Source organism: Acanthaster planci, linkage group LG05, assembly GCF_054643075.1.
Source record: "Acanthaster planci isolate LZ-2023a linkage group LG05, COTS_SCS, whole genome shotgun sequence".
In the NCBI taxonomy this organism is placed as follows: Eukaryota; Metazoa; Echinodermata; class Asteroidea; order Valvatida; family Acanthasteridae; genus Acanthaster; species Acanthaster planci.
The window spans coordinates 11,828,819-11,851,309 of record NC_141781.1 but is presented as its reverse complement, the minus strand read 5'-3'; the positions used below and the strand labels follow the sequence as shown (position 1 = coordinate 11,851,309).

Genomic DNA, 22,491 nt, shown 5'->3' with positions numbered 1-22,491 from the left:
TTCCTCTTGTAGCCTGCATGTCCACGTACCCTTTTTTTCAAAGTCGAAGCCCTCGTGTTGAGCAGAACACGTACATACATGTACATCCACCTCTGTGTTCACACAGCATAAACATCAGAGTACGTTTTCAGTTGAGTAAATAGATACATGTGCAAAAAGGTTCAAGCCAATCAACAGTTATATGAAGCCTAGTACTGTGTTGTTGTTGTTGCTGTTGCTGCTGCTGCTGCTGCTGCTGTGTTTCTTTTGTTTCTTCTTCTTTTTTCCTTTTTATGAATTTTCCCATACTATGTTAATGGCTTTTCGACAAATTCGAGTAATTTACTACTCTTCTTCAATGCACAAAAACAATTGGACATTCTCCTATAGTTGAGTGCACTAAACACACTTCTTCAAAAAGAAGACGTTGCTACGACGTCAATCAGGGAAATCGCTGCTCAGCTCGTAGGTTTTGCTGTTGAAAATCCAAATTTTGCTCACTAAAATGTTTCTGTCTGAGAAAGGTTTGCCAACTGGCCAGTTGCAAAGCATACGTGGAATCAATCAATCACCTGGCAACAGAAACTTGCATGTAATTTGCATCCTCTCTCTCAAATGGCATCTGCAGTAGCATCAAAACCAAAAAAGGTACCAGAACACCTTTCACAATGCCAGTTTGAAATGGGTTAAGCAAACAACTGAGAATAAGGTCAACTGAAACACAAAGTGAATTTCCAAGGTTTACATAAGCCCTTTATTATAAGGCTTCAAAAAGCTAAGGTGAGCGACAACATTTCGAGAGCTGGGTCATAGATTCCTTGAAGGTTTTCTCTTTTCCGTTGACAGACACTGCCCCCTCTTTGGTCAAACAGAAAATAAAGATTTCGTTTGTCCTACGGCAACCACAACACAGCCATGGGGGAAGGGCACAGGAGTTACAACTCTGGCACATAAAGTGCTCGATGATCATCGCCGCGCGGTCAGACGAACAAAGATAGAAATTCCAAAAATGCCTGATTCCTGCCCGCAGCTTAGCCAGACAAGTGGGGCCAGTAATATCGTAGAAATATTTGTGGTGTTTTCTTTGCAATTAACCAATTAACCACGACTTTTAGATTTAGATGCACTTTTCCATTATCCTTGCAATGTTTGTATTTTTTTGTTACTCCAAAACATCAGTTTTCAAAGTCTTTGTACAAATTTGGCTAAAGACTGGCCAACAGGTTGACCACCACTGGACAGTTAAGTTCAAGAAAAACAAAATGCGCTGTTTCACCACAAGGAGTGATCATGAAATTTCATAAAATACCTTTTTGTATAAATTCAAAGATAACAATGATTCAAATAAACCACAAAATCTTTTAAACCACTAAGCTATTTATTCCCAAAATAAGCCCGAAGAAAGCATTAGATAAGGGCAATAACTGCACTTGAACACTTCTGGTACACAGCCAAATAAAAGCAACTGCGCAAGCATTAAATTTCATGTTGTTTTGTCAGATTATATATACCAAGCACCAACGATGGCATGAATATTCAACTTCCTACACTGCAGTACACAACGTTTTAAGGATGCAGATTACCAGCGACAAAGTGCGGCGATGATCACTGGGCACGAAATGGGGCTTATTGTTGTGAAGCAGGAAGTGCATAGCAAGCATTCACTGCACTCTGGTTATGGACACATCGGGCATGCCAGAAAGCGGTAATTGGCCAAAATGGTATAGCCCGGGCAGTTCAAACTCCTTCTGTGTCCTTCCTCCGTGCTACAACAAACCCATCTTTATAATTCTGGACGCTGGCAAAGGAAAATAAGTAGCTGGATATTCGGCTCTAGGCGAAACGAGGCATGGTCATCAATAACTAACGCGAAGTCGAGAAATAAAGACTTGCAACACACCTTCGGTTTGTTTGTTTTTTTGGTTTTTTTTTTTAACTTTAACTTTCACCCTCCGTAAGACGTTTGTGTCCAGCAAGAACGTAAACGCGTTATGCTGCAAGTGAAACCTTTAGAAAAATAAACGAGTGGCAGAGCAACACGATTTTTTTTCTACTAGCTAAACTGTTTCCATGAAACCATGCCAATGATGAAGAATTAAAAATAAATGCCGTCTACTTCTACGCAAGCTTTAAGCAAGGGCGGCTTTTTCAGTATAAATTCGCAGCATAACACATTCACAATGTCTTCGGGTTGGCCACTTATCTCGTGTATATCAAAAAGGGTTATTTCAGACAAGATAAGTTTGAATGTGAACATTAATAACAGAAAAAAATACTTTTCTTTCCAATAACTGGGGATCCATCAAATCAAATAAAATCAAATGAGGGATCAAAACCAATTTGTGTTTTTGAAATTGTTGCTTTTCAGCTTGCTCTTGCTTTTCACGAGCACACTGATAAATGCCGTAAGTTGTTGAATTCTTATCCATTCATCATTAAAAATGAATCGCAAATAAAACAAGTCATAATACTTGTGAATAACTTCCAAATGCTTCACTGTTCTTAAATCCTAATAAGATGATGATACATGATTACGTTTCTACTGAATACGTTAACTTTCAGTTTTGTTTTTCATTTTTCATGCAATCATGAAAGGGAAAAGTCTGCAAACCGTCAAATCTGTAGAAAAAAATAAGGCAAACAAGAAATAATAAAACGAAAAGATACACATTCCGAATACCTGCGCTCTCGTGATAGAATGACAGAATGAGCTTGTGGAGTACGATTTAGTTTTGACACCTGCAGCATAAAATGCCCCATCTCCGAGCTGTCATGACATAATTGAAATTTTGAACCCTGGTTAAAGCCAGGGGGAAAAAACCGGACCTTCACAGCGTTGACAAAATACCCTGCCACATCCTTCGGGTTGCATCTTTTCGTATAACGTTTCCCCTCGTTCCTCCTTGACATCTTCCCCGATGATTAAGACGGCGGGGAGCCTCTCATTCAAACTTGAGGCCCTGGGCGAGCGGCAGCTCATCGCCGTAGTTGATGGTGCTACGAAAACACGTGTGAAACAGAACAAGAAAGCGGATTAAAAAAAAAAAATCAATCTCGCCAAGTAGAATTTCTATTGAGTATCTTTCGTGTAGACTCAAGCAAATTATCTTTACTTTCGTAGGGCTCAGAGCATAAAGCTTGCGGGTATTGGAAACGGAGGAATACAGTAACGGCCAAACCTCAACGGCTAAGAAAGTGACCGCACAATTGCAAGTCTTAAAAACTTTCATATTCATGCATATATTACAAAACGATGCAATATTTTCCACAATAATCATAATAGTATTTTTACGTAGGAATCTATTAAGCCAGTCATCTTTTATCGATGTACGCTATATCAATATCCGATTATGCCTGTAACGACTCGTTCCGTCACAGACGAGCAGTAACAAAACACGAAAAGCGATGAAGCAATATTTTACTCCTACACACAATGTAGAAATTCGTAAGGTATAATGCGGAGCATTATGTAACTGACTTTCCAAAAAAGCAGGCCGATTGCGCCCTCTCGTGTAGCAAAAATAAAGCCAACGGTCTGTAAGTACTCCAATTACTGATTTGCTGAGTTCTACACCGCAAATCTATTTGGACAACAACACTTACAAAGCACTGTGCTATATGGGAGGACGCCATGTTTGTTGGTGTTCGATACCGTCACGCAACTTAGCGGGCGCAATCAGCGTACGTTGTCACACGAAGACAAAGCCCTCAGCCATGCCACACAGTCCGTGACGTCATACCTCATGAGACCACCTACTGGACAGAACGCGCTACTATAGAGAAAGGACACCGATCTCTATGGGGCTACTACCTCAAAAGCAGTATCTTCAGAACTTCGCTCAGATACCTAAACCCAGCGGTTCACCGCCCCACCGCGCGGTTGTTCCGCTATCAAAGTAAACCGTCCCACAGGAATACCAATGAGTTCGCTATTTGCAAATGGCGTAACAGACACACGTCAGGCTGGTGTTCCATTATTAAGGAGACCAGATTTCACAATGATGCAAACATTTAAATCCAGTCTTACACCATTGTTTTCGGTTGTTTTGTCGCTCACGGGCGAAAAATTATCATCCCATTTGCCGACAGGTATCAAACACTTGCTCTGCTATACTCATCGTATCACCCGGTAAATCACAACAGCAGAAACGACTAGGAAAACTCACGCGAACACGGGTCAACATAGTAACCCCAAGGCTGCGGTATTCTGAACCATTCCCGGTTTTTGGCATGCGATCTACGATATCCCTACAGCAAAAAGCGGGTGTCTGTAGATGTCGGAGGTTATTATTCATCTTCTGTCACTGTGCCACGATAGCCTGAGAAACATTGCTCTTTTATGGTCTCATGTTGCGATTTTCCCCTTCAGCAATACACTTCTCGGCTGTTGACAGTAAAAACAAGACTGGCTTTGAGAATGTTTGCGCAAAGGTTATGACTGTTTTTTCACGGTGAAATAGTATCCTCAAAGAACATAGAAGATATTTCTATTTTGGAAGCAAAAAAAATCTTAATAACAGTGTTAGAAGTTTCTTGAACATTGTGCGGTTCAGCTTGCTTCACATTTATTATGCTGTAATATGAAGACCCTGCCAAGGTAAAACATCAAACATTGTGGAGGAACGGGTGATCCTGCACGCAGCACAGAGTGCTAGCGAAAGGAAACACTATAACAGATCAAAAAAAGGGAAAAAAAGGAGGAATGTCCGCGGTTTTGCAACCCCGGAGTTTCTAAATCAGGAAATGCCCGGAGCTAAGAAAAAAAAGTTGCGGCGCTTCAGCGGCAGCGCAGCGAAAACACCGCTAAACAGGAGGTACGACATCCGATGTCTTCCCTGCGATGCCCAAGGGACGACGGCCCCTGAGATCAGGGGAGAGGGGCTTAAGTATTCGCGTATAATGCGTCGAGAGCCGGACGGGTGCGATCCTCTGAGGAATCAGAGTGTGCCACAGCGCAGCCGCGCTCCTTTGTCTCCGGTGGCTCCTTGAGCCCGGATTTGAGCCATCATTGCGCACATCCTCTTGCCGCGCTAGTGCCCGAAGTCACGTCTGCGGAAGATCCCTGCATCAGGACGTGTGGTGCTCGCTGGTGCTCGCTTACGCTCAGCAGGGTGAGCTGTAGCATTGTTCCTCCTCGTCTCAAACTAATATTTTCCACGAAAACGAAAACAAAATCGGGTTGCCGCAGGGAGACTGGACGGGACTGTGGAACGAGCAAAGCTCCAATTCACGCCAATAGCCCGATCTCCCCATCTGCATCGCTCTGGAAATTTTTATTAATGGCTTGCCCCTCTACGTACACAGACTGTTTTCCTGCTTTACGTTTTTATTATATAAGCTCTGAAAAGCTTCTAACATTCGTGGAAGTAGACATTGATTATTCAAATTTTCAGAAAACTCTGCGCTGCAGTGTTGCATTCGAAGCTTTTCCAGACCCACAGATCCAAAACAGAGTTGGCTCTAGGTTTCGTCCAATCCCATTTAATTTGTACGTTATAGAGTCTCCTTTCCGAGAAAAAGCACTATTAATGACAGTCACGTTCAACTTTCAAGATCTTCGCAGTTATCAAACTCCTCCCGGGATGATTCTTCAAACACATAATATCAAGACCAACTCGAAAAAAACGCACATTCAAAGACCCACAGGGAAACACACGAATACATTGTTGTGTTGCATGACGAGCATGTCTCAGTTAGAAAATATGACGCGCCTTTCTTTCCTATTCAATTTTTCTTTCTTTTTCTCTTTAATGTGGCCATCAAACCAGCCTTTTGCAAATTATAAATGTAGTTGAATAAAATCTGAGTTCTTTAAATTTACGTGAACATAACAATTTGTATTCACCATACTAAAGAAACGGTTACTATACCTCGTGATGAGGGACAAGCTTTGCTTAGTTATGTTAAAGAGACGACTTCCACCAATACGCTGTATTCATTGGAGAAATGCACAAAGGAACCAGTCCATTCTAGAGATGGTGGTCGCTATGCAAAAGCTTGCTCCGAATCACGAAGTGTGGCAACTGTGTCTCTAGTCTGAATTAAATGTTTGTGTGCGATCAGATAACTCAGTGTACCGTATTTTATTCAAATTTAACTCGCAAAAGGCGTATTACATGGCCACAGAAAGGTTTTCTGTTAGGGTGGGATGTGCATGTAAAAAAAGGTTGTACACATCTACGGTTTGAATTACAACACTTGTCACAAGCCTCGTGAGAGTGCATTAACTTTGGGAAGAAAAAAGGTCACTTACGCATCAGAATCCAGAATAAAGATTGGCTCGAATACAAAGTGGATTACGAAAGCACAAAACGACGTGCGACTTAGCAGCAAAGATTAATACATTGTACCGGCACATCGCAAACTCCTCTGGGTGGTCGCAACATGCTTCGTGATTTCACGTTTTCTCATTCGCGCGAAAGGGCAGGCTGTTGAACTTGTTGTTCCGGCAATCCGGCCAAAAGAGTAGTGGCGCAATGGCACAGACGTAATAAACGCATACACCAGAGGCAAACAACTTTCCGTCCATGTTGAATCATTGTGCCAATCGATTAGATTATCTTTGCGGGGGGAAGGGGGGACTAAGATGCAATTTGCAAGTCCTACGCTTTAGCAACGCAATGGTCGGGTAACTAGAGCACGTGTAGTACATTTCTGTTCTGATTAAAAATCAAGGAACAGGTCAGTCAGAGCTCTCAGTAATCAGTTTATCTGATTCTAGAACAATTCTCTGGAGAAGATGAAACTGAAGGCGCAATCCGCAATCTACGACGAATCTCACACTCGTCACTAGTTCGTTTTCCCACGTTAAGTTTTGAATTTGTATCTATTTTTTGTGTATTACCAAATGATTTGTTTACTTGGTTTTGCCGTTAATGGGTGGGGTTTTGGTGGGTAAAGAGAGAGGAATTCCTTCTTGTCCTTTGATGCACAATCAAAACCCTGCATACATAAAAAAAAACAGTGGATGGCAAAGCAATTTGTTGGTAGGTGTCTTCTAGCCGAGTTAATGAAGAAATTATTAGAAGTCATGTTTAGTGGTATCTTCCGAGGAAAAGATGTAGGAAGACTTCCACAAAGAGAAGCAAAGCTGAAACCCAAACACTATTTGAGACCAAATTCTATCCCCCAACTTTTTTGTCGTTCATCATCAAACCGTGATGCAAATTACAAAAAGTAATCAAGTGCGTATGCTGGGTGACTTCCCCGGCTCCGGATTACGAAGATATCACACCGACATCAGTTGATATGAGGGGCTTTGAGGGATGTCTCTCAATCCAACGATGTTGAATCCCTGTGGCTTGAGGAAGGCGACAGAGAATGATTGGGGGGGATTATCTGCAAATTGTTGCTCGAAACGTCAGGCATAATGTGCCCCGTCACAAATGCTCTCGCAGCAGGCAGCGTCTTATGAGGGCTCGACCGTGAGACTTAAGAGATTACGAGATTGAACCACATTTTGACGTGGACATGATTTGACTTTTGCTCCCTGGAAATCACAAGTCAATCATATCGAGAAACCCGACCACTCACTGAGGCAAGCTTTACCCTCAAAGACCTGGGTTATTTTGGAACTATCTCACAAGTGGAGCGCGGTTTCCTCCTCCCCACTCCCCACCCCCAACTCGGCAGTGCCATACCTGATTTTTTATAACTTGGCATGGATGTAAAAGCACTCATCAGTCCCAACGTGGTGGAGTTGCAACTCATTGAATATACGGTCATTGGAAGTTGAAAGCCACGCATGCACCAGCCCGTGTGCATTAAGTGCCGCAGTGGAAAAGTATCCTTTTTTGGTCGACCTGCCCGAGAACAGTAAGTTTCATTTTCATAAAAATTGGTGTCAAACAGTTACTGAAAAAACTTCTAAACGATCAACTCGTAAGAAAAATGCACTGTTGCGATATTGATAAGAGGGCATATTCCGTCCCTCAGCTCTTTAAGAATAAAAAGGATCATCACGGGCTATCTGAAAAATAACGCAGATGCAAAGTACAAATGCCAAAATGAGGGAAAAGTTGGCTCGAAAGGCAAACGTCTATCTGCCGTGATTTATCTGTACCGTGGACTCTAAAAAAGGTTAAAGATTGATTGTTCAAGGGCCCACGTCCTACTCCGGCACTTCCACATCTGTTACAAGCTGGCCGTTCTTTCCTCAAGTTAAAACTGAGATACATGTACATGTATGTTCAAATCCAAACGATTCTTAAAGGACAGCTGCGGTACTGGCCGATAAAGTGCAGCAGAGTTACGCTCCTCTTTACGGTTTACTCACACCATTTCCATCTTTCACCAGATTGTTGCCACCGCAATAAGCCTTTTGAGAACGTTCTGAATCTTCGGAAGTTGTAGTCAGCAGGGCAGTAGGCCTACTCTGCATATCGCTGACTTAGGCGAGTAGTGCATACTATCGTGCTGTAGGTGCCCCCTTGAGACTCTCTGATGATGTTGACTTGACAATGTCATAATCAAGTTTATTCCGTTCCCTTGAAGATCTTACAAAGAATGAGTTTCTATAGTCTCAGTACTAGCAAATGGGATTGCAATTTGCATATTGTTACTCTTCCTTGCGCTCCTTTCCGGTCAGTATGCAATAAATGCATCTGTACTTATTCCCACCATCCTCTTCTGAATCTTGTACAACATAGCTAATCTATCCCTCACCTTTCTCGTTTCCAACGAGCCCCATCCCAGTTCAGACATCTAGGTGACGCTGCTGCCTCTGTAGTAATTCCCGATGCAAAAGCGTGCAGCTTTCCTTTACCTTTCAAGTTCGTGATGTGACAGGTTTTATAAGGGTCCCAGGCACATGTGGTGGCGTATTCCAAAGTAGCTCTGACTAACGTTGTACATGCAACGGTCTTCACTTCCTTGGAGCAGGACCAAAGCTTTCTTCAAAGGAATCCTCATGTCCGGTTGGCCTTGGTGGCAGCGTTATCCACATGTTCCCCCACCAAAGTTTACTACCACGCTAGACTCCACGGTATGATTGTGAACTTCTAGGAAAAGGTGTTTGTCAGCAGAAAACGTAGTCCCTCGTGGGTGGTTTCTTTTTATGAGATTACCATAATAGGTCATTTAGTTGGGTTGAAGCTCATTTGCCATATATGTTGCCATGATTCCTGGGATTTGAGATCTTCTTGTAAAGAAGTTCATATCCTCTACACTGGAAACCGGTGTAATATAAGACAATCATCTGCAAAAAGCCTCGATAATACACTTTATGTGACCCGGAAGGTCGTTAAATACAAGTCAGGAACAAATGAGGTCCGAGAACTGTTCCTCGTGGTACCCCTGACAGAACTTGTTCTTCCAAAGACATGCTTCCTTCACAGGCCACCCCTTTGTATCCGGTTTGTGAGAAAATCCCTCATCCAACTATGCAAATTATTTCTGATACCATAACAATCCAACTTCCCAAAGAGCCTTTCGTGAGGAACCTTATCGAAGGCCTTGGAAAAGTCTAAAATTGCCAAGCGAATGGATTTCCTCTTGTCTAATGCCCCAACAACATCGTCAGTGGTCACAGTAAGTTGCGTTTCCGTTGAACGCTTTGCTCGAAAGTCATGTTGAGAGTCCACCAGTATCCCATTCCTATCAAAATGATCCATGATGTGAGAATGCGCCATGTGCTCCAATATTTGACATATATGGCACTGGTCGTGGAGACTGGTCTGTAACTATCCGGTGCAGCTTTGTTGCCCTTCTTAAATACTGCACAGATGTTTGACTCCTTCCACTGTCGTGGCAATACTCCAGATTCCCCCAGACCAGAATCAATTGAAGACTGGAATAAATCTCTGAGAACAGGTGCTAGTTTTGATGCAAACATTTTCAGAAACTACTGTGGTATTCATCTGGACCTGCTGCTCTCTTTGGCATCAAAGTCTGAAGTCGTCCCTGCTTCAAAAATCTCTAGTTCGGGAATATCCTGTGTTAATGGATTCCATAGAAGGAATATTGAACTTGTTTTCCTCCGTAAATACGCTGGCAAATTGGGCACTTAAAGCTTCAGCTTTCCCTTTTCTATCACTTATGACCATGAGGTCAGTAAATCTCTTTTCTCCATTTCCCAGGTGTTTCGTGTGAGACCAAAATTGTTGCCATTTTCCTTCAGAGCTGAAGTCTTGTTCGGCTTTATTCAGTGATTTACTTACTTCCTTCTGACATCTTAGAAAATAAAATCTGATACACTGACTTATCTGATTTACTCTGACGTATCTAACTGCACATAAACATAACAACTTGAATGACCCAGACTAAAGACACTGTTGCTATAGAGGTACCTCGCGATTCGGGGCAAGTTTATGCCTAGCGACCACCATCTCTGGAATGGACTGGTTCCTTTGTGCCCTTCTTCTCCACTGAAAACGGTGTGTTGGTGCATGGCGAACGGTTGCCCCTGATCACGAGGTATAGCAACGGTGTCTTTAGTATGGAGAATTTCAATTGACGTGTTCACGTGAATTTAGATGAGGCAGTGTACCAGATTTTATTCGAATTTAACTCTCAAAAGACTTATTACTATTTCCTTCACAGCGGGTGCACCTGTCTCTTACGTTATATAATGTACCTTTCATCATCTCTGTACAAACTGTGCCATTCTTATTCCACACATCTCAAGCTTAGCTTTCTCCGGGTGTTTTCATTTCTTCGATGCTATTCACATTATTTCTTGGCATAATCTCAGCTCCAACGTCGTTTTGTAATTGCACGCTGTGTTGCAGCATCTTCCTTTGCCTAACTAAAGCTAGATTCCAGCTGGTACCTCAGTTTCTGCTCGACGTGAACAATTTGTAATTAAAATAGGTCTCACGGATCTAGGACAGCTCATGGATACTAAAATTTCTTCATTAACGAACAAAATTAAATTTGAGAGCCTTGTCTTTTCGTGTTGGCCACAAGCATCGGCTGTGAGATCTTCAAATTTCACCCCAAAAAATTCAAAACTCAAAATTGCAAAATTAAAATGTTCTTGAGTTATTTTCTTGCCCGGAATTAAAATGGCAATTCAATGTCGGACAAACTCTATGCAGGCACCTCAGTTCCTCGGTATTTGTTCACCGAGCAGAAAAAAACAAGCATCTAAATTCATCCCGTATTCCAAGACATACAATCTGCATTTGTAAAGTGGATCAACAACAGCTTCCAGTTTGGCTTGACTTCATGGAGTTTGACTTGACTTCACTGTCTTTGGCTATAGAGTGTACTTGGTCTTTGGTAGAAACAGTTGAATTCTCGCCATGTCTGAAATTTGGGGCTACAAAAACATGTGTTCCTATGTTACCCAATGGCCAGCGGCTGCATACTCTTTGCACAGACATTGTGTGCAGGGACGGATCCAAGAATTTTTTGAGAGGGGGGTCAGGCCATTTTTTTTTTGTCTCATCTTTTGTGGACAAGCGGGAACAGTGATGAAACCATTACTTGACATATATTGTTTACACTGATATTGCTGCATTTACTTAAGTTATTTTTATTAGCTACCCCCCATGTTTTTAATACCTTTTCTCTCTTAAGAGCAGGGGGGTTTTGACACCTCCCGCCCCACGGAACCACACCTGGTGTGCTACTCCTAACAGAAACCAGCTGATCCTGGCATGGCTTATGCCAAGGAGAGACCCAGCATAGTGTCTTTAACATCTGGATAACACACTCACATGTGGTTGTATCTGTATTATCATCCTCCCACTATGCCAAACTTCAAAAGCTCAACACCTATACAGCGGTGTGTTAGCCATTTTGAAGACTTCGAAGGAAGAGTTTAAACAATCTCAGAGGTCATTCCGGTGTGCTAGTTGCACAAAATAAACATGCAAATGTGTGGCAAAGCATTTCAGGCAAAACACAGGAGACTAGGGAAGACTACAAATATGTTTTCCATCTGAACCTTATAAGGGATCAATGTAACAATACCAAGGGAGGTTGGCTTTCACATGGTCTGAACACTGACTCAAACAATTCCCTTTTAGGAGTCCGAGAATGACCAGTGCGCCATTGTCCCTGTGACCTGTGGAAGGGGTCAACTTGTTGAAATACCCACATGTAGGAGAATAAGCACTGTGCAATGCATGTACTTAACTGTTTCTGAGAGCTCAGCCAATCACAACCACGAAACATAGAAGTGCCAATGCACTCATCAAATCTCTTGTGACTATATCAGATGCTTTCAAATCACCGCCTGTATCAAATACACGGCTATGAGTGGTCAAGGCACTAGTTCAAGCCTAAACATAGAAGGTCAAATGAGAATGGTCCCTTTACTCCAGCATTTCGAAAGGAGAGCAGGAACCAGATCAGAAGTGCAAGAGCTTACCTTGATTTGACAGTATGCATTCACCGTATCAGGCAAGAATGCTAGATTCAAATTCACAGCAATGGCTGCATTTTAACCCATGAAGGGTAAACCTGCACTAAACCAAGTGCTTTGTGAGTGCTTCCAGTTTTGGGGTCTGTCATATCTATCGCCCCTTTATTATGTGGGCATTTACAGAACTCAACAATTATTTCCATATTGCGCATCTACATGTATATTTGTTAAATTACACAGAAGGTTGACAAACGGCAATGCTCTTTTCTAAATCTAAACCTCTTCTTGTGGGCACTGTACTGGCCTTAGCTACATGTAGGTCAATTGCCACTGACCTTTACCGTCAGTAAGAGTGGAATGACTGAAGCTATGGACCCTTTTGACACAGTAAAGTTCAGACTCACCAAGTAGACCGCCTCATGTACTGTTTCCAGGCATCACTTCCAGACTCACGACCTCCTCCTGTGTGCTTCTCACCACCTGCGGGGAGATTAAAAAAAAACAAATCAAGCCATTGGGTCCAGTGATTGTGGCGTTATTAAGCTCACATTTGGAGGTGTGTCACAGCGTGTCTGCAGCTATGAAATCAGGAACTCCAACTGGGGCGACTGCAGTGTGTGTGTCTACTTGAGCGGACACTTATTTGTGCGGCAGTAGAGTGAGGTTGGTCGCACCAGGAGCCCTGTGTGTGACGGACCAGTGATATCCGTCATCATTAACCTGCTTCTCCAGGAAGCTGCACTTTAACTTATTCTGCCACCTACTATCTGTCAGAAATCAAGCACGGTGGTTACCCGCATACCTGCGGACAACCATGCCATACCCGCACAGCCGCACACCTGCAGGTACATGTAATAGAAGTTTATTTTACTTTTGCAGTCCCTGACCCTCACAACTGTCTCTCGTTTTGTTTTTGTATTCTGCTGTTGATCGCCCATGGTCACTGTGTCCCCTCTTTTCTGTCTCTTTTTGTTTTTATTGTCGTACAGGTCTGTGTTGTTCAGCCCTGTATATTTGTTTTGGTTATTTTGCTTTCTTTGTGTGTACACTGTTCTATTGTTACTTTGTTTTGATCGAATAAATAAATGACAATACAAAAAGATCCGCAGCAGTGTTGTTACTGCATCTGCCTTGCGACCACAAGAGCAGGAAAACTTCAAGTGGTTTACAGTTGGGCCTACCTCCTACTGGACTTACATGTCTAGGACAACTATTTGCAGCACTCTGATCAGATAGTAAGGGTCTAAGTAAGTACATAACTTGTACTTTGACAACTAGTTGCTACATTTTACTACTTGCTGCAAAGTGCTAAGTAGATGTACTAGGGAGTGCTGAGTCATCCTAATAGTCAAGACCTTTCTTCAGATTTTTCAAAGACGTTACGTAACTGCTTACATTAGCAAATGTCAAGTCTACGTGCATGAGGAAAGGCTCTCCGCATTTTTACTTTGAACAGTTTGAACTGCTCAATGTTGTTACAGTTTAAAAATACAACAGGATTTGAGAGTGAAAGTCTATGTTCCTTTTGTTTAACCATACCTCATACGTAAATGTACATGAATATATTCAGATTCATCAGTTGCCATTTACAATTTCCAGCTTCGTTTGAAAACACCCATGTACATGTATGTCTGCAGCCATTTTTTGTGAGTATAGACACATGTAGCTACCGGTACAATGATGCTTGTGCATGCGTACATGTACATCTACTTCACCAGGGTACCAGTTCCGTTACAGTAGGTTTGCACATGGAATTGTGCGTGGTTCCTTGCCTGCATGCCTGGTAAGCTGGAAAAAGTACCTGGCATGTGACTGTTAATGGGCCAGTAAGAAGGTGGCTCTCAATCTTGAATATGCATGAGGTATGTTAATACAATTTAAAATCTGCATTTATAATGAAAAAGAATATAGAAAATTACTTTTTGTTCATTGCCAAAGGTATACCTGTACCTGTGTTTTGGGGAAACTGTTGGCAATAATCCACAGAATATGATAAAAACGTTGTTCAACACACACATAGGCGCCAGTTCCCCTTAAAATGGTTTATCTGTTCGCATGTTTACACTGTATGTGACACAGGTTGTTTGCCTCAACCCTGGAAAGCAAACCTTAAGGGGCTTTGGGAATTTGGAAATGCCATCAATGTTGCCCTCAAACCATGTCACATTTGTCAAGTCCGGCACCGTCAAATCTGTCTGGACACATTTAATTTGGCAGCTACATGTACATTCTCTAAGCTTGCCCAAACTTGTCTGTGTGTCCATTCGTGTTTGAAAAATTGCTCACTGCGTGGGATGTGAGACTGTTTTTTCCCCATCAACTGTTTTTGATGTAAATCTAAACACTGTTCTTGTTATTCATCCATACCCCCGAAGTACTTGTACGCTACTCCCAATTATGCCCTACAACACAATAGCAGGTAAGATTAGAAGATAAATTTCAGCCTTCTGACATTCCCAGTTTTGTAAAATTCAAGTTTCAAGGAGATAATTACTCGGCCAAGTACCTTTGGAGTACAGTTGTCTTAAAAACTTCATTTTTTGGTAATGGTCAGATGTCATCAATTTACTTTGTAATCTTACCTATTTGCATGTACATGTACAATCAAATGCCCATGTACTTCAACTGTGTTCCCTCCTATCTAGTGAAACACCTAGCAAAGAACTTGGTACCCCAAAGGTACTTGACTATAACAGTGCAACACAGTCAATAAATCATCGCTTTCTTTCCATCCCCTGACACCTGCATAACAGCTACTTTTCTCCAGTTGCTTGGGCAAGCCTGCAGTGGGCAGGCAGGTTGCCTTGAAGGGCCTTTATGCTTGTATTTGATTCCTATTTGCAAAGAATGTTTTGCAACCTGATTTGTTTGCAAAAGATTTCAAGTGTGCACATACGCAACTACAAAGTTTCCTGACCAGCGGCGATGCCATGTGATTTGCATCACGAGTCAAACTTTTGGGTGGCACTTGTCCCAAATTCGTTGACAAACGACAATAAGCTGGCCAACCCCCCAAGCAATGCTGATTAATCTCATTACGTGCAGCCCAAGAAAGATTAGATATCTAATGCTGAAGAAGGATAAGCAAGCCGAATAAAAAAAAAAACACACTCAAGGTTTTCTCACCGAAGGCACCTCCGATTTCTGCGCCACTCGTGGGAATGTTGACATTCACAATACCGCAGTCAGAGCCCTTGGGTCTGCGTTAGAAGAGGTAAAGGTATACGCAAGTAAGATGGTACATGGAGATAGACAGGCTGGCAAAGCATGGAACAAAATGGTATAAAGCAGGCCTGTTGTTTTCACTAACCAGGCTGCCTCAGGCACATCCCTGAGATCAGTTCCTTTGGTCCTTGTGTGGCACAGGACTGGCTAAAATATGCCCTGACAGACCAGATTTGAAATGCAAAGCTGAGGTCATCGGATCACCTGCAACACTAACAAAAGGTGTGTGCCAAACTTCTCAACCTCTAAAATTGTGACAAATATGTTGGCAAATGCAGTATTACTTTTGGGGCACAGGTCGGCTCATGGTCTGTGCGAGCCTCTTGAATATTTAACCGTGATGTCATTGTGATATCACTGCATCTTTCTTAAATTAAAAATGGCAGACTTGAAATACGGGCGATTCACAACAGTGCACCCCCACGAGTCTGCAACGCGTTGGCCAATCACAATGCATGAAATTTGTCCACCCTTTCCGAACGCGCATTGGGTCGACAGATTTCGCGCATTGTGATTGGCCAACGCGTTGCGGACTCTTGGTGGTGCACTTTTGTGAATCGCCCGTATTGGCATTTTAAATAGCCTTAACTAATCTGTGGTCTAAGGCTGCTGTTTCAAGAGTTGTTTCTCCAGAGCTGAGATTCTCAAGTGAACTGCAGCTCTCTTCTTACACCAAAATGGCAAGAGCATTTTCAGTATAAGAGTATCTTCATTTGAAGAAAACTCCATTATCTAAGAAAAGTCAGCTCTTGTGACAAAAGCCGAGATTTAGAAAATGATCCAATTTAGCTATAATGACTTCAGTTCTTTATTTGCATACGTGTACGGCATTATGTACATGGGTATGTTACTACACAAGGTGCACTGCAAGAAACTTGTCCATTGTGCATGCTGTCCTATGGGAAACAGAATATAGTTTCCCATGACCCCCCCAGGTAAAAAACACAACTGTCCCCACATGAGATTTCACTCTGAAGTCGACAAAATAGAATGCTTTATCCAGCACCCTGATGTTCTTCTTTTGCTACCGGCATTAGCTTTTATTATGAAACCCAACTTTTTGGGGGTTATTTTCATTAACTCGACAAAAATTCCTACATGTACCTATCCTAATTCTTCGTGCCCCACTGGCACTGAATGCACATGTCAATTCTGAGAAAGTGTCACTGGCCGACTGAAAGCAGGTTCTATTATTTGACAACTGACGGAGGCATGTGGACACTTCCTTCACACTAAGCTGATTATGGCAGATGTGTGCTGGACACAGGTGCCATGTTACTTGATCAGCCAATTAGACAGAGCCTTTCTTCTGATAAAGCAAACCAATCATACTTTGAACTTGTTTTTCTGACAAACCAAACACGATATTGCAACTGTGTCCTTCCACACCTGGCTGATCGTACACCTGGTCAGCACATACTGGACACTGGTCGGTGAGTTAGAGCATGGTAAGAGGCAGGTCGGGACACCCCCAAGCCATAAAATGATACCTCAATTAGACCATGGGCCGCTGGGGACCACAATACGTACTTGATTAAAAAGCGTTGATGAACACGGCGGTGGGTAATTATTTACCGTGTGTCATCACAGGAGTTGAGCAATGACGGATGTGACAAAAGAAAGAGCAGTACGGGCGTCTTGCCTTCTCCTGATTTAATAAGCAGACGCTGCTAGTTTGGATAGACTTCTGCCAGAATCCCTGTCGCCAAGGGGGGTGGACTTATTACAAAAGACTTTAATCTCCAGAGGCGGGATGACAAGAGGCAACTACGGTGGGCAGAGTAATAAAACAGTGTTGATAATGCTCAGCTTTTATTCGCGGGCTGAGAGAAAGTTCAGATCAATGAGTCAAGTATCACAATGACAGCCTCAACTTGATAACAATACATATATGAGCAGTTATTTGTCATAAAAGAATATCTCAAACAAACCGTCCCCCCCCAAAAAAAATCACAGTAAGTTTTCACCAGGTTCTTGAGTTGAATAATGAGTTTTTCTACTTGGCGACATGGCAGGGTTGTCATTTGCACCCACATGAGCATCACTTAGCCAAGCTGCCAGGAGCACAAGGGCAATACTGAAAATGTTGCCTACATAATTTTTCTCTGTTTGGGTTGATTAAATTTTTTTTTATTCACTTCATACTTAAACATTAAGATCAGGGAGTGAGCAAATGTGAATATCTGCACAAACTGTTCTCGTATAAAGTTTTGAGGATCATGCTTTTTTCACCAATACATGCAAATACTTTTTACTTCCTAGTTTTACGTGAAATCTCTACCTGCTTAGAGGGAATAATTTTAATGATATAAAGTGCCTTCATATTATCAGTAAGAGCAGGGTTGAAGAGAAAAAGTACAAGCTAAACAAACTTGACCAAAACAGTTGTCCTGGCCAACTACAGTGTTTTAAACTATATGTACGCACATATTTTGTCCACCTCGGTACGTTTCTCATTCACATGAAAATTCTTTAACATGGTCACCCCTGCTTGATTAATTTCATTGAAAAGAGAATTTTTGAAACATCTTCAAATTTCCTCCATTTCCCGGTCGTAAGGGTACCAGCACATACATGTATCTGCTTATATTGGGAATCCAACATTGGCAAACAGAAAAAAAAAGTGTTAGAAAAAACTTTTCTCAATAGTCTATTTTCATGAAAAGAAATCAATGTCAAAACAGTTCGGGCCAATATTTGTGCTAATATAATGAAACATTGAAATTTCATCCTAGAATGACATCACACATTTGCTCATACATGTACATGTATGCAGATTTGCATCGTTAGAAAATACACTGCATGGGCCCTTTAAGGGCATGGGTACTTCCACAAAATTTACATCAGTCTGCAATTCGTATCTGTTTGACGTCTCGGTCTGTTTTGCGTGCATTCTATTACTTCCTTTTTCACTGGGGAATGCATTATAATTAGTGAAGAGAAAAATTGTTGAAAATGCAACTGGACATCACTAATGTACAGGGGCATGCAAGGTGAGCTAGGCAACACTGCACCCCTGCTCATCTCATCTCTTCATTCTCACTAAAATGGAGGCAAAAGGCAGAGACAGTGGGTACCGGTTCTCGTGATGCATGCCAGTAGAATTTTGCAGGGTGGAATATGACACTGCTTGAGAGTTGAGACTTGAGGTCAGGACCAATATCCACGGCCACCAAGTGCCTGCCTTGGGCAGTAAAGATCACGCAGCACCTTTAAGGATGCTGCCACTACAGACAAGTGAAATCAACGTGCTACTTAAGCTGCTACCCAGACTGTGTCCTCTGTGCACCAGACGGCCTTTAGTCAATATTCTGTTTCTGCCCAAGTACTTTAGCCTTGAGTGGCTCAACCATCCCAAGTGAAAACATTTAAACAAAAATAAACAAAGCCAAGATTCAATGTATCAAGGCCTTGAAGCTCTTGACCACAGGCCCTGTGAACCTCTTTCCCTTCTGATGCAATGGATGTATTAAAACAGACAAATCCAATGACCAAAATCATGTGGGGAGTTGTACTTACATTTAAGGGTAAAATAAGATCAGAGTGCTGAAGAGGAAATGGAATACGATCATTCCTTAAGAAGAGAGTGGAAAAGTGCCCCAATGTACACGTACTTAGCAGAAAACCATTCAGCATTATACTTGCACATGTGCAAACCCATTTGGGGGGTGCTAGTATTTAAAGAGATAAACTCCAACGCAGCGTTGTAGAACTTGGTCTTGTCCTTGAGTATGTTTTCCCTACTCATGCTCCACTCACACGTGAAATTGTGCCATACAAAACACACTTTTGTGTACTTGTGCTCAAGTAAAAGTACTTTTTCTCTGTAACAGCTCTTTGTAAAAAGGTACATTTACCAAGGCATTGGTTTGAGGATGCATGTGACTGACTAATCTAGCTAAACTCAATCCTCACTGTTAAAAAATACACCTTCTACACAAGCTAATTCAATTGCTGACAAATCAAAAAGAATTTTCACAATGTATCTTGTTCTTTCATAATTATGGTGAATGTTAGGACCTAACCTTAAATACTATTTCAACGTTGCAGGCGTCCCTTAATCATACAGATGTCAGATTTCTTCTGAAATATGGACTTTGCAAGGATCAGTTACAGCTATGTGCCATCTTGGTAATGGACTGACACCTCAGCAACCTCCTTTTTTTTGGTATACATGTAATGTAGAAAAAAAAAACATAATTTGCCAAATAAACAGCAAACACATGAAAAAAACAATAACCTTATAACTGTGGATGTTGGTTGTTTTCCAACATCACTGGCTTTTTTTTTGTGCAAAACAAAAATCCGAGACCCAGGATGACATTTGCACAGAATTACCCAGTCCAAATGTTGCTACAGATCAGACATACTGCACACGTACTTTGCTCTGATATTGCCGCCTCAGTGTGTTTACCTGAAAATGTAATGTTACACACTGTGCATAGGCAAAGGTACAGAGACATATCCAATGTATGTATCAACATGTATGCTTCATTCCCTGCGGACATCCCCGAATTTCAAATGTGTGCCAGCATGCATTCTTCCTGAAGCTAAACTTCGGCAACGCTTTCCTGGACAGATGCAGAAATACTGTGCTTGTTTGAAGAAAGTGCCTAATACATACATAAATGTATACCATTTCTTTGGTGGGTGTTGTAGACATGAAGGAACATTTGGAACAGTGCCTTTTCCAGTGCAGTAGTTGAGATCAGTAGTTGATCACAACATCAGAAAGAAGGCTATTCACAAGACTGGTCAAAACATCAAACCATTCACAAGTAACAGGATGAAAGTGACAAATGACTGCTTATCTTGCAGGTCATTTGAAGTGTCTGACCTGAACTCAGTAGGGCTTGTCCGAATATCCAAATACTTGCTGGATTATCAAATATTTTTAAAAAAATTTCAAATTCAAATATGTAGATGAAAAGGAGAAAATATATTTTGGGGCTCATACAGGCCTATTTTAAGGTGATTTCAGACTATGTAAGGCAGCTTATTTGTCCACCAGCAATATATAGAATCTAACCTCGAATTCAGAAATTGATTTATAATGAATACAAGTCATGAATGTGCATATCAGCATTCTTTATAATGGTTATACATTGATGCAAACTATGGAACCATCATGACAATATTCAGTCGGAAATCAAAAGACAGGAGGTCCAAAAGAGGAGGATCACTGCATCAGGAAAAAATGAGAATTGAGCAGTTGTGTGGTGCGGGAGACTTTTATTATAACAAAATTTCTCATAATTAGAATTTTGATCTTGGAAACTGTTACTGAAATCAAAACTGTGTTCAAAACAGCAACAGCAAAGTGGACCACAAATACAGGAATTTTTTTTAGTGAAAACGGAGAGGGTAATCTCAAGGGAAACAAATATTACCAGAGATTGATTGCTGGTTGTAATGAACGGGATTACGCAGTTGCAGTTCAGGAACGTTCAGTTTCAACTGGTTTCAGATTCATGTTCCAATAAAGGACACAATAAATTCTTATAATGATATTCCTACTCATTTTCAAACCAAAAAAACCTTTTTTCTTTGTAGAATTTAGGTGTGTGTCAGTTATAATGGTACATGTACATGTATTTGGCTTTGGTTGAGCGGAATCGTAGGTCGCACCTTGTTTCCAGCAGAATACACTTGAATATACATTTTGTCGGAATATTTTTTTAATCTCAACCAGGCAAACATGCATACAAGTTCTAAGCTGCTGCGTATTTAAAGTTTTGCAAAATCATTGCTGGCAATAGTTATGACAGTCATGACAGTGAAAAGGTGTTGTCGTAATTATTATGTCCAGGTGTACACGTTAATGAAACTGCTTCTATTCATGTCATATTCATCAAAAATCTGCCATCTGGCATGACCAAATATGTATCTTTGATCAAATGGACGGTTGAATATTCAGATATACAGTTATTCGAATAAGCCTTTTGTGAGTTAAATTTCAGTAAAATCTGGTAGACAGAGTTCTTTAAATTCATGTGAACATAATCTGAATTCTCCCTGCAAAAGACACGTTGCTATATCTCGTGATTTGGGGGCAAGCTTTTGCTTAGTTACATATGAGACGCCTTGCGTCAATACACTTTTTTCAATGAATACGAAGGGCAGAAAGGAACTCATTCATTCCAGAGATGGTGCTCACTATGCAAAGGCTTGCCTCAAATCCCAAGGTATAGCAACAGTAACTTCACTCTGAGTAATTCATATTGTTGTGTTTATATGCAATCAAATAACTCAGTGTACCAGATTTCATTCAAATTTGACTCGCAAAAGGCTTTTCACTCTGCCCCAGAATTCAGAACTCGCTAAAATTCAGACTAGAGGTCTAGAGTGGGTTTGGGTCAACTCCATGGTCTCCAGAAACCTTTCCAGAAACAAATTTAAAGACAGAAGGTTGTTACCATTTTTACTTAATATCGCGCTCAATTTAAACTTCTGCTTCACTTCCCTGAAAATTCCCACTTGTGCAACTACCAGTAATTTAGACACGTTCAAATTCATTTTAACGGAAATGTCATCTTGAAAGTTGGGGGCAGTCTGAAGTGACAAATCCTGGAAATACAAGGTATCTTCAAAAACTATCAATAGTTGGATACACGGACAACTGATGGATCAGGAACTATTAAACATGTATACAGTACATAAAATTGCATGACAACATGAGTATACAAAAGAGAATGGGGAATGGCAAATGTAAACAGAGTGTGGGGGACAAACTAGTGAAAAAGTACTTACACAATAGGATGAGTAAGGACTCAGAGTATGGATACCACTGTACTGCTGGAATTTTGAGCTTAGTGAGTTTAGTACCAGTCCAACTAACACTGTGCACAGCTGAACTAAACCACATCAAATAAAAGCTCTACGGGTAAGTGTAAGCCATAATTGTTGAGGGCCTCAACTAACTCTAAAAATCAAGTGGCTGAGCTTGGGCTCAGTCAGAGTTTTGATGTTTCTACCAG

General features: G+C 41.4%; 1 protein-coding gene across 1 annotated transcript in view; it reads right to left on the bottom strand.

Annotated features, from left to right (window-relative positions):
* Nucleotides 1-706: 706 nt before the first annotated feature.
* The window catches only part of aldh7a1 (aldehyde dehydrogenase 7 family member A1), a 58,800-nt gene continuing 37,015 nt past the window's right edge, over nt 707-22,491 (bottom strand). The window contains exons 16-18 of the mRNA XM_022238536.2: nt 15,416-15,489; nt 12,694-12,769; nt 707-2,976 (exon numbers count right to left, since the gene is read on the bottom strand). Coding sequence (XP_022094228.2) covers nt 2,922-2,976; nt 12,694-12,769; nt 15,416-15,489 — 205 coding nt within the window. The 3' untranslated portion in view covers nt 707-2,921. The remainder of the gene's footprint in view (nt 2,977-12,693; nt 12,770-15,415; nt 15,490-22,491) is intronic.